The sequence below is a fragment of the Sus scrofa genome, chromosome 2, assembly GCF_054392235.1.
Source record: "Sus scrofa isolate SSC_HxYL_T2T_F1_AM1 chromosome 2, Sscrofa_HxYL_maternal_Yorkshire_Landrace_v2.0, whole genome shotgun sequence".
Classification (NCBI taxonomy): Eukaryota; Metazoa; Chordata; class Mammalia; order Artiodactyla; family Suidae; genus Sus; species Sus scrofa.
In genome coordinates, this window is record NC_139384.1 from 152,582,151 (window position 1) to 152,594,137 (window position 11,987).

General features: G+C 50.3%; 1 protein-coding gene across 8 annotated transcripts in view; it reads right to left on the reverse strand.

The window, feature by feature from the left end:
- Positions 1-11,987, reverse strand: part of LOC110259509 (uncharacterized) — a 51,278-nt gene that overhangs the window by 1,986 nt on the left and 37,305 nt on the right. For 2 of the 8 annotated variants that reach the window (XR_014838902.1, XR_014838905.1), the window contains one exon: positions 11,409-11,533. Coding sequence is in view for 1 of the 8 variants with exons in the window: in XM_085014822.1 (XP_084870948.1) it covers positions 6,800-7,293 (494 nt within the window). In the remaining 7 variants the exon portion in view is untranslated. Of the gene's footprint in view, positions 1-58; positions 195-4,299; positions 5,217-6,281; positions 6,748-6,799; positions 7,421-8,388; positions 8,489-10,918; positions 11,534-11,987 lie in introns of those variants that run through there. The other 6 variants (XM_085014823.1, XM_085014824.1, XM_085014826.1 and 3 more) reach the window with 6 other exon arrangements.

Consider the following 11,987-nt stretch of genomic DNA (forward strand, 5'->3'; position numbering starts at 1 on the left):
CTTTCCCAGAGGTCTGAGACGCCATGTGTAGTTGACTTGGTTTTAGGAGGAAACTCACCTATCACCCGTTTGGCTAAATGCCACTTTGGGATTGTTCCTCTGGGTGATCAGTATCGGGCCGAGAACCTCAGTAGCTGTCACCACCCAGGCCACACCTTTGTTCTCCCTCAGCAACTGCCTGGCCACCTGCTTCCCTAAAACAAAACCACCTTGGGGTCAGGGCTCTCCTGAAGGGAGGAGGAAGGGAAACACTTCCTGCCACCCGGCCAGGTCACCCCTCCTGCCCCCAGCACGGCAGGGTCACACCCTACTCTCCTGCCCCAGCCTGCCTCTGCCTTCACAAGCTCTGTCCTTCCGCCTTCTCACCCCCACATCAGCCTTAGCCCATTCATGGGGCAACTCCAAGCTTTCATCACCCCTGCGAGCCTCACCCCTGCGAGCTTTGTGTGTCAGCCAGGTTTTATGGGAAGGGCCTGGAAAATGAAGACAAAAGACCTGGAATGGTTGGGGGACAGTCACTTCTCCTCTCAGAACCTTGAGCGTCTTTCGATTAGAAAAAGTAAACGTCGTGGCACAGCGGAAACGAATCCGACTAGGGATCATCAAGTTGCCGGTTCCATCCCTGGCCTCGCTCAGTGGGCTCAGGATCCGGCATTGCCGTGAGCTGTGGTGTGGGTCACAGACGTGGCTCGGATCTAGTGTTGCTGTGGCTGTGACGTAGGCCAGTGGCTAAAGCTCCGATTAGACTCCTAGCCTGGGAACCTCCACATGCCTCAGGTGCGGCCCTAAAAAGGACAAAAGACAAAAAAAAAAAAAAAAAAAAAAAAAAAGTAAACTTGGAGCTCCCCGCTGTGGTGCAATGGGATTGGCAGTGTTCTGGGAGTGCTGGGATGTGGGTTCGTCCCCAGCCTAGCACAGTGGGTTAAGGATCCAGCATTGCCAGAGCTGCGGCTTAGTTGAAGGCTGTGGCTGGGATCTCTGTATGCCTCGGGGCAGCCCCCAAAAAAGAAAGAAAGAGTAATCACGATTCATGCTGGGACAGCATCACTAACTCATTTATTCCACAAACAAGCAATGAATCGTTTTTTGGGCACTAGGACACAGCGATAAACCACAGAGCCACGGATGTGCTCTTACGGAGCTAACATTCTACAGTAGGGCGAGGGGCAACACATTAAATAAAGTAAAAAGGAAAACAGGAGGTCCTCTTGTGGTTCAGCAGATTAAGAACCCTCACAGAGCTGTGTCTCCATGAGGATGCGGGTTCTATTCCTGGCCTCGCTCAGTGGGTTCAAGATCCGGCACTGCCACGAGCTGTGATGGAGGGCTCGGCTGCAGCTCCAAATCGACCTTTAGCCCAGGGACTTCCATATGCCACAGGTGCAGCCATAAAAAACTTAAATAAAGAAAATAAGAAAGGAAAGTAGAGGAGTTCCCTTGTGGTGCAGTGAGTTAAGGAGCTGGCATTGTCACTGCTGTGGCTCGGGTTGCTGCTGTGGTACAGGTTCAGTCCCTGGCCCAAGGACTTCCACATGGCATGGGTGCAACCAAAAAGAAAGAAAGACAAAAAAAAAAAAATGAAAATAGAGTCTATGATAAGTGCTAAAATGAAAGTTAAAATTCAACGATATACCATAGGATGATGTTTCCCAGGGCTTGCTTGGAACAACACTTGAGATTTGGTGGCTGATGAGCAAAAGTCTCTCTGAGCCTGTGACCTATAAGCTGATGCCTGAACAAGTGGAAGGAATCAAACTTGCGATGATGCATGGACAAAGCATTCTGAGCCATGCAGATAGGGCAAAAACTCTGAGGTGGGAACAAGCTTGGAGCATGCAGGGGACAGCAAGAAGGCCAGAAAGGAGGGAGGGTTACAAGATAACATTGAAGCCAAGGCTAAAGGACAGATAACAGAGCATGTTACAGGCCGAGGGAGATGCTGGACTTGATTCTCCATCACTGTATCAAAGAACCATCCACAAAAAGTGCAGGTATGCAGCAGGATTCTTCCGCCTCCTCCCCTCTCTCTACCCAGGCCTCCCCCACCTGCTCTCTGGCTGTCAGGTACCTGGGACAGACTCCTGAGAAAGCAGACAGGCACTCTGCTTTCCTGTCTATTGACCATGGCAACTGAGGCTTGGAAAACTACAGTCCCTGGGAAACCAATGAGTCACGAGGGAGCAAATCCGCAACAGAAACCCTGGCGTCCTGCTTCCCAGGCCTCCAGAAAGCCCAACTCCGTGGGACACCGCGTGCCACTGACTCTGCTAGGCCACGCGGACCTTCCTTTGGGGGGAGCACTTGCAAGCCAGTGGGGAAGAGGTCCTGGTGGTGACAAGAAAGGGGAAAAGGGGACTTGGAGAGGGGACTGACCTGAGTCCTTCCCCGCTGCGCCTGAGATGTCTACGCTAGTAGACGCGTTCTCCTACACCTGGCTGTGCATCAGGATTACATGGGAATTTATTTAAGATAAAAAGGCCCAAGCCCCACCCCACTGCTCCTCTTTCAAAACTCCTGGGGTGGGGCCCAAACATTTATACTCCCAGCAGATAATTCTGACATCAGCCTGATTCGGAAGCACTGGGCTGCATAATTAACTAGAATAATGACTCAAGTATCTGAACAAAATCTGAACATCTGAGGCAGAGGCTGAAGAGCTTTAAAGCAGTGACTCTTCCCATGGTTCAGCACTTCCGAGGCATCATCTCGTGTGGTCCTCACAACTGCCCTAAAACTAGATACTCCTCCCCATTTCATGGGGACAAAGCTTAAAAAAAAAAAAAAAAAAAGGGTACCAGGAATTCCCGCTGTGGCTCACTGGGTTAAGAATCTGACTAGTCTCCCTGAGGATGAGGGTTTGATTCCTGGCCTCACTCAGTGGGTTAAAGGATCAGATGTTGCCACAAGCGGCGGTGTAGGTTGCAGATGCGACTCAGACCCGGAGTTGCTGTGGCTGTGATGTAGGCCGGCAGTTGCAGCTCCAATTTGACCCCTAGCCTGGGAAACTCCATGTGACACCGGGGCCACCCTAAAAAAAAAAAAGGTGAGTAACAGCCCATGGCCACCCAGCTCTCGAGACTCTCAGCCTCAGTTTGAATTTCTCTTTTAGTCCTGTGCCTGTGCTCTTAAGTTCAACATGACCCTGAACAAATATACCAGACAATGGCCGCCCTCTCTCTGCTTCTACAGGCAGCAACATCCTCAGCCTTCCTGAGGCTCAGTGCTCCATCTGTGCTGGCGCCGGGGTGGGGAATGATAAGAACCTCTGCCTCACAGAGGTAAGGGCAGCAGGACAGCTAGTGCAATGGGTACACCCTCGGGAGCCAGACTGCCATAGGTTCAAATTTGGGTTCTGCTAATGCTCTAGCTTTCTAACTTTGGACATGTTGGACAATTTCCCTGATTTGCAATCTGCTCATCTGCAAACTGGGGATAATAATGGTAGCAGAATATGATGCCTGGTCCATAGCAGGTGCTTTCTCAGTGACAGTTACAGTTAAGACCAAATGCTTCCTTCCTTCTTTTTTTTCCTTTCCATCTTCCTTCCTTCCTTTTTTTTTTTTTTTTTTTTTTTTTTGTCTTTTTGTCTTTTTAGGGCTGCTCCCATGGCACATGGAGGCTCCCAGGCTAGGGGTCAAACTGGAGCTGTAGCCACCGACCTACGCCACAGCCATAGCCACACCAGACCCAAGCCATGTCTGCAACCTACACCACAGCTCACGGCAATGCCGGCTCCTTAACCCACTGAGTGAGCCCAGGGATCAAACCCGCAACCTCATGGTTCCTAGACAGATTCGTTAACCACTGAGCCACGACGAGAACTCCTTCCTTCCTTTCTTCTTCCCCCTCTTCCTTCCAACGGCAGTGTGGTAAAGTGCTGCTTTACCCTGGGCCAGCCCGCCTCAGTTGAAGTGGTCCCTCTCTACTGGGAGATGGCCACACTTACTAATGAGATGAGGGATTTGCAAGATGGAGTTTCGGAGCCCTCTACCCAAGAAAGCAGCCCTGACTCAAAGCCCGGAGAGAAGCAGGTGCCCCCGGGGGAGGGGATTCAGCTGCCTCTCCTTCCACTCTGACCAGGAGAAGCACGTCCCAAACAGACTCAGGGACCTGCCAGGCGGGGAGAGGGATAAAGGAGGGAAGCCTCCACCGACGGTACTTCTGTCACCAAGTGACCATGAGCTCAGGGTAAGGAGTTCCTGCTCGCACCCCAAGTTGACTTCTTTCATTGCCATCTCTGTCCCCACTGGGGCTCGCTGATCACTCAGTTTGGGCTGCAGCTGGACTCGAGCTCGGAGCTGCCCTTTGGAGTGTCCACCTCCCCCGCTGCCTGGGGGCTCCTGGATGTCGTGCCAGACAGGGCTTCCTGCGCACCCGCACCCTGGACGTCCGATTGCCTACAGTCAAGACCTGCTTCAGCAGGATGAGAGACAGGAATGCATGAGGTGGGGAGGGGGTCGAAGAGAGGAATCCAAAACCCCTGTCATCTGCAGAAGATGCTGAGGGAGGCATATGTATGAGGAACTTGGTGAAGGCTTGGATTCGGAGCCATCCTCCTCCATTTCTGGACCCATTTCTATGACTTCGAAGGACTAAAATCTCCAGTCCCAGGGAGTTTCCTTGTGGCACCATGGGTTGAGGAGCCAGCACTGTCACTGCAGCAGTTCTAGTCATTGCTGTGGCCCAGGTTCGATCCCTGGCCTGGGAACTTCCACGTGCCATGGGCACAGCTCCCAAACAAGCAAACAAAACCTCCGGTCCCAGGATTTTAGCTGTTCAGCCATCCCCTAGCCCAGATGGCTCTCTGTCAGCAGAGAGGGGCAAAGGCTTCTCACCCATCACACAACCCGCCTCCCTCCTCAAGCCTCAGGTTCCTCCATGTAAAATGAAGGAGCAGTTGAAACAATTGTTCTGCATTCAGGTGCTGGCCAGTGAGTCCATCATGAACCGTGTGCAGTCGTGCTCCTGTGAAAGGGCTTTGCTGGGACAATTCCGTGAGGTTCAACATTAGCTGATCTACAGGGCGTGAGAACCGTGTCTCAGCTCCCTCATCTCTTGGTGGGGGGAGAAGCGCAATCTACTTGCAGGTTCTTGTGACCACTGAAGGAGATGGCGTCTCTGAAAGTGCTTGGCAAAATGGAAAGCCCTGTATAAACAGGCCGGTGCTATTATTTTCTTCTCCAGGGCTCAACCTTGGAACGAGGTCACATCGCAACCTGTACCAGGAATGTATAAGTTTGGTTCCTCTGAGACATGTGGTCACAGAGCTGCAATTTAACAACTGAACATCATCCGTTTGATCTTTTTCATAACTTAGGGTTAATCTAAGACAGGGATTCACCAAGGAAGAGATCCTGCCTTTTAGGGGACATTTTAGGAATCTGTGGGAGACAGGGGAGTTCTCAGGCATTTGAGGGGAGGGTTGTTAAGCCTACACAATTAAGAATTGCCCCCCATTCCACGCTAAATTTTTTTTTTTTTTTTTTGGCTGCATTCATGGCATGTGGAAGTTCCCGGGCCAGGGTTTGAACCTGCACCACAGCAGTGACCCAAGCTGCTGCAGTGACAACGCTAGATCTAACCCGCTGCTCCACAAGAGACCTCCCCACCTGCTTTTCAGGGGTCCACCAAACATTCGTACAGGTGAAACTCTTGGTTGTAATTACTGGAGCCTAGAATCCTCTCTAATTTACACAAAATGCAAAAAGAGTTTTTGCACCGACTTTTCCAGTAATGAAATGAGCATGAATCGTTTATTTTGGTGGCATCTGAGTTGTCATACAACTGTATGACAACTGATACAACCCTGTATCAGAAAGTATTTGTAACTGTCATAGTCAAAGAAAGTCTCTGTTGGTGCAAGCAACGGGCTACTTCATTGAGATTTCTAGAACAGTTGTGACCAAGCATTTGCATATTCCAGTAATATTATTTTATTTTTAGTGATCTTCTCTTTCATAGTAATTAGGGTCTTGACCTTCTTTAAAAAGTAAATGTGCAAATAGGATATTCTTTGTGAACTGGATCTCAGTATGGTAAAGAGGTTAACATATTTGTTAAAAAAAAATATATTGGTTCTGGAGTTCCCATTATGGTGTAGAGGAAACGAATTCAATTAGAATCCATGAGGATGGGGGTTCGATCCCTGGCCTCACTCAGTGGGTTGGGGATCCAGAGTTGCCGTGAACTGTGGTGTAGTTCACAGATACAGCTCAGATCCCATGGCTGTGGCTGTGGCTGTGGTGTAGGCCCGAAGCTGTAGCTCCAGTTCGACCCCTAGCCTGGGAACCCCCATATGCCATGGGTACAGCCCTAAAAAGCAAATATATATACAGAGAGAGAGTCTGAAAATGTTGAGAACCGCTGACATAAGAGCTATTCACATGAAATACGAATATCTGTATCCTTTGTAAAAGCGCTGTTCTAGATATTATCACATATACAGCCCCTGGCCACTGCGCGAATGAGGTGTAATAAACTGCAGTGTTAGAAAGTTTGGCTCATCTGGTATCTGGCAGAGGGCCTTTCTTTTGTGAGATAATGCAGGTGTAGAATTCATATGTTCCCTTTTTGCATCCACTGCCAGGAAGCTCAAAGTTAAGTTTTGGTACCCACTTGCAGCAATTAGCCACAGTCCAGCAATTTGACGACAGCTATTTCTTTCTGCTCCAATGTGTTTTCATTATGGGGCTCTTCAATCATTCTTTAAATATTTCCTCGTTTCTTTGTCTCTTGTCTAAATCTTTTCTGGAAGTAAGGGGAGCATAAATAATTAGAATGAAACTCAGCAATCACATACCTGCATTTGCCTTCCCAGCACTTCCTGCGTGTCGTCCGGCAGTCTAGGTCAGAGGCACCTGGAAAGCCTGTGGCAGAGCAGTTTACCAGAGGCTCAGGTGGTTTTGCTCTGCAGACTCGCTCCCTCTTTTTCCTCTGCCTCTTCCCTTCAAAGGCTCTCGCCCCTCCACTCCAGATGGGGTGGGGGCATTGTGAGAAGTGAGAGCAGGCTCCCGCTGTGAGGGTCCACTCCAAGTCCTGGCTGGATCTTGGTGGCCCGGGGGTCGAGGCAGAGTCAGAGAAGGGCACCCCGGCTCCAGGATCCAGAAGTGCAAAGCTCCAGCTGGAAAGACTCTCCCTCCACACACACTGCCCCCGCATCTCGTCTGGATCTCTCAGGGCAGAGGCTTCCAAGCTCAGCTGAGGGACGTGACTGTCCCCCTTCTGAATCCTGGGCCCACTGGTGCCTGGCTCTGACCTTGGACAAGTTACCTCTCTGAGCCTCAGTTTCCACATCCAGAAGTGGGAACCTCACAGAGCTACCGTGAAGACTTCCTGAACTCACCTGCACGGGTTCAGTGCTGGGAAAGAGAGCAAGTGCTCAGAAGGGCAGTGGCTGTTCCTTCCAGTCTGTCCTGGATTCGAATGACTCACAGCCTGTCTGCTGCCCCCAGCTGTGAGCTCCTGAAGGCAAGAGGGTGCCTTAAATCTCAGCTCCTCATTCATAAGCTCAGGGACTATGACTAACTGCTTGACCTGTCTGAGCGTCATTGTTCTTTTTTTTGTGTGTGTGTGTGTCTTTTTGCTATTTCTTGGGCCACTCCAGCGGCATATGGAGGTTCCTAGGCCAGGGGTCCAATCGGAGCTGTAGCCACCGGCCTACGCCAGAGCCACAGCAACGCGGGATCCGAGCCGCGTCTGCAACCTACACCACAGCTCACGGCAACGCCGGATCCTTAACCCACTGAGCAAGGGCAGGGACCGAACCCGAAACCTCATGGTTCCTAGTCAGATTCGTTAACCACTGCGCCACGACGGGAACTCCCCGTCATTGTTCTTACAATAAAAGAAGAATAATGAGGAGTTCCCGTCATGGCGCAGTGGTTAACGAATCCGACTAGGAACCATGAGGTTGCGGGTTCGGTCCCTGCCCTTGCTCAGTGGGTTAACGATCCGGCGTTGCCGTGAGCTGTGGTGTAGGTTGCAGACGCGGCTCGGATCCCGCGTTGCTGTGGCTCTGGCGTAGGCCGGTGGCTACAGCTCCGATTCGACCCCTAGCCTGGGAACCTCCATATGCCGCGAGAGCGGCCCAAGAAATAGCAACAACAACAAGAACAACAACAACTAAAGACAAAAAAAAAAAAAAAAAAGACAAAAAAAAAAAAAAAAAAAAAAAAAAAAAAAGAAGAATAATGAAATACACCTCAAATTGGTGGTGTCAGTAAAATTAACAGTGCATATTTCAGGTAAAATGCATTTTCTTTTGTTAGTTTTACTCTTATGAGTATTTTGGTTTTTTCCTATAACAGATATGATTTATGTATTTTAAGTCACTTTACAAAAACATGCTTTTTTTCTTAAAAAAAACACACACATTTCTTGAGTACTCACATTTTAGGTGTTGTTCTAAGCACTTAACACACATTATTTAATTCTCACAACAGCTCTCTGAGGAAGATAGTGTTTTCACCCCCATTTTTGAGGGCTGCACCTGTGGCACACAAAACACATGGAAGTCTCAGGCCAGGGATCAACCATGCACCAAAGCAGTGACCTGAACCACAGCAGTGACAACACTAGATCCTTACCCCACTGAGCCAACAGGGAACTCCTTCACCCCCGTTTTCGATATGAGAAAACCTTAAGGAGGTTGAGCTATCTGCCCAGCTGGCTGGGAGTGAAACTACACGTGATAAAATTTCATAAAACTATACACACAAATGAGGGCAAGTAGGAATAAGTGACATCTAAATAAGGCCTGCAGAATTCCCATTGTGGCTCAGCGGTAACGAACCCAGCTAGGATCAATGAGAATACAGGTTAGATCCGTGGCCTCGCTCAGTGGTTTAAGTATCCGGCATTGCCATGAGCTGCGGTGTAGGTCGAAGACAAGGCGCAGATGTGGTGTTGCTGTGGCTGTGGTGTAGACCAGCTGCTGCAGCTCTGATTCAACCCCTAGGCTTGGAACTTCATATGCCTCACCTGGGGCCCTAAAAAGCAAATAAATAAATAAGCAAGTAAGGCCTGCAGTCAAGTTAACTGTGTTGTACTTATGTCATCATCCTTTTGTTTCGTTTTGCTTGTGTTTTTTTAGGGCCGCATCCACAGCATATGGAAGTTCCCAGGCTAGGGGTCGAATCAGAGCTGTAGCCGCTGGCCTACACCACAGCCACAGCAACTTGGGATCCGAGTTGCCTCTGTGACCTATACCACAGCTCAGAGCAACGCCAGATCCTTTAACCCACTGAGATGGGTCAGGGAACGAACCCACATCCTCATGGCTACTAGCTGGGTTTGTTACCACTGAGCCACAATGGGAACTCCTTCATCCTTGTTTTGATATTGTATTATTGCTGAGTAAGATGTTACCCTGGGGGGAAGCTGGATGAACAGTACCAGCCAGAGACCTAGTTTTTGGGCGACTTTTTCTACAGGTCTTCTATAATTAGACTCAAATAGTTTTTTTTTTTATTAAAAGTTTTTTAAAAAGCTTGTCGTAAGGATGACATGAGATAATACGCCTTGTACAGTGGTTGGAGACAACTGACGGTTCGGTGTATGATACATTCTTTCTTCATAGTTATATGACAGGCTCCCTTCATTGTGTATACTATGTACCAGCCCTCTTTTAATGCCCTGTTCCATCTAATAAAACCTATGATGTAGGCACTTGTATTTTCCTCCATTTGCTGATAAGAAAACTCAGGTTCTACAAAGATAAATCTCTTCTCCACTTGCTAGAAAGGGACCCAGCCAGGATTTGCAACCAGGCAGCCTCTTGGTGACACCACTCCCTCCCCCTCAGGGCCGGCTCAGTGGACTGCTACAGGTCTGCTTTGAATCTTGGAAATCATCTACTCCAACCATCTCAGTTTCGGTGGAAACAAACAGGCTCAGAGGGGGGAAGGGTTTGGCCCAAAGACTCCCAATACGTCTGTGACTGAGCCAGGATGAGTACCAGGTCTTTGAACGCCTGAGCCTGGGTGTCTCCCAGGGCTGCCGGCCCACCCCGCACACCCTCACTGGGAGACTGCTCGTGCCCACAGGCGGACCCTGGCTCTCATCCACCAACCTGTACAGCTCAGGGCCCTTGAGACCCAGCAGAAAGAGGGGCCGGGGGAGAGCAGAGGCATGGCGGCCCTCTAACACAGGCAGCATCGGGAGCCAGGGAAGCTGGGCCATAGAGAGGGCAAGGGCAGACCCTCTGAACTTGGCGGGGGTGGAAAGGGAGGGCGTGCTTGTGAGGGGGTATTCATGCTAAATCCAGCTCCTGTCCCCTCCAGACTCCCTTGAGTCACTTGCCCCTGAGGTTGGGACACATTCTTGGAGGGGGTGGCTAGGGGATTCCCCGCCCTCTCAAGCCCTAGGCCAGTTTCTGTTCATCCTGGGAACGAAACCAACTCCCTCCACTCAGACTCAGCCCTCAGTCCCCCACTGGTAATACGGTGACTCGCTCCCCTAATTGCTGTCCTGGGACCTCCTTGGACTTGGAGCGGTTAGCCCTAAATCCAGACCTAGGGTTGGTGGGGAGGGGAGGAACGGGTAACAGGTGTCCCATGGGGGGTTTGACACACATTCAGATGAGCCTGATGGGTTTCTCTCCCCACCCCTGTTGCGCTCCTCGCCATAGCTCATCGCACCAAGCCAATCTGCCGTGGGGGAGGGCAAGGCAGAAGTTCCTGGAACCCTCCAGGCCACCTCTGCGCGTGGTGGGTCCGCCGGGAAAGGAAACCCGACCGACCCTTGGACCAAGGGAGAGGCCCTAGCGATCCGGTCCGCGGGGAGCAGCGCCCTCGTGTGGCCTCTGGGAGCAGCGCCGCTCATTTCTCAACCCCTCCCCTTCTGTGAGCTCATTGAAGTAGTATTTATTGAGTGTGACTAGGTGCTCTAGGGGCAACGGTGAAGAAGATAGATAACATACCTGCTCCGTGGACAGCGCATTCTTCTGGGTGTGTGTGTGTGCGCGCGCGCGTACGTGCATGCACGCACGTGTGGAGGAGCAAGCAATAAATGATAAATAATAAACAAGGCAGTTACTACCAGTGATAATTGCTAGGAAGAAAATAAAACAAAAATAAGATGGAGAAACTTAGGACAGGATGAAAAAAGGAGATGTTCCTGAGTAGGGAATGTCTGCGATGAGACCTAGGTGAAGATCTGGGGGGGAAGCTTTCCTTGTTGAGAGAAGGGTTACTGCAGGAACAGAGGGGGGCTTTGGGGAACAGAGGGAGCTCAGAGTTGCTGGAAAGGATCGAGGAAGCACAGAATAGTATGAGAGTCTATCAGGGAGGCGGGCTGGGACCAGGCTATACGTCAGATCTTAGAGGCCATGACAGAGGTCGGATATTCTTCCAGGAGTAATGAGGATGCACAGGGTGGGTTTTGAGCAGAAGAGTAATATCGCTTGATTATCTTCTAAAAATGTTTATTTTGGCATTCTCTTGAGGTGCAGCCAGTTAAGGATCCAGCATTGTCACTGCAGCGGCTTGGGTCACTGTTGTGGCATGGGTTCAATTCCTGGCCCAGGAACTTCCATCTGGTGGAATAACAAAAGGACTCCTATGTTGGAGTGAAATGGAAACATACTAAAATTTAAAATAAAAATCATAAACTGAAAGGACCCCAATGGCTGCTGTGTGGAGAATGGAAGAGGGGAAGCAGGGAAATGACGCAACAGGTTAGAGCTATCGAACCAATCCAGGGGAGACGTGAGAGCGGCTGGGAACAGGATGGCCACGTGGAGGTGGGGAGTTGTGGTTGGATGCTGGGTCTGTTTTGAAAGTAGAGCCAACAGGACTTGCTAATAGACCACATTCTCTTGCTCACCTGGCTCCCTGAACGCCTCCAGACACACCCCCTAGCTGGCTCCTCCATGTGCGGTGGGGGGCTGAGTTAGCGGGTAGATCCCAGGCCCACAGCTAAATGAGGAAATTTCCAGGTGTTGTCGGTCAAAGGCATGTAAGACTCAGGCACTGCATTCTCAGTGAATG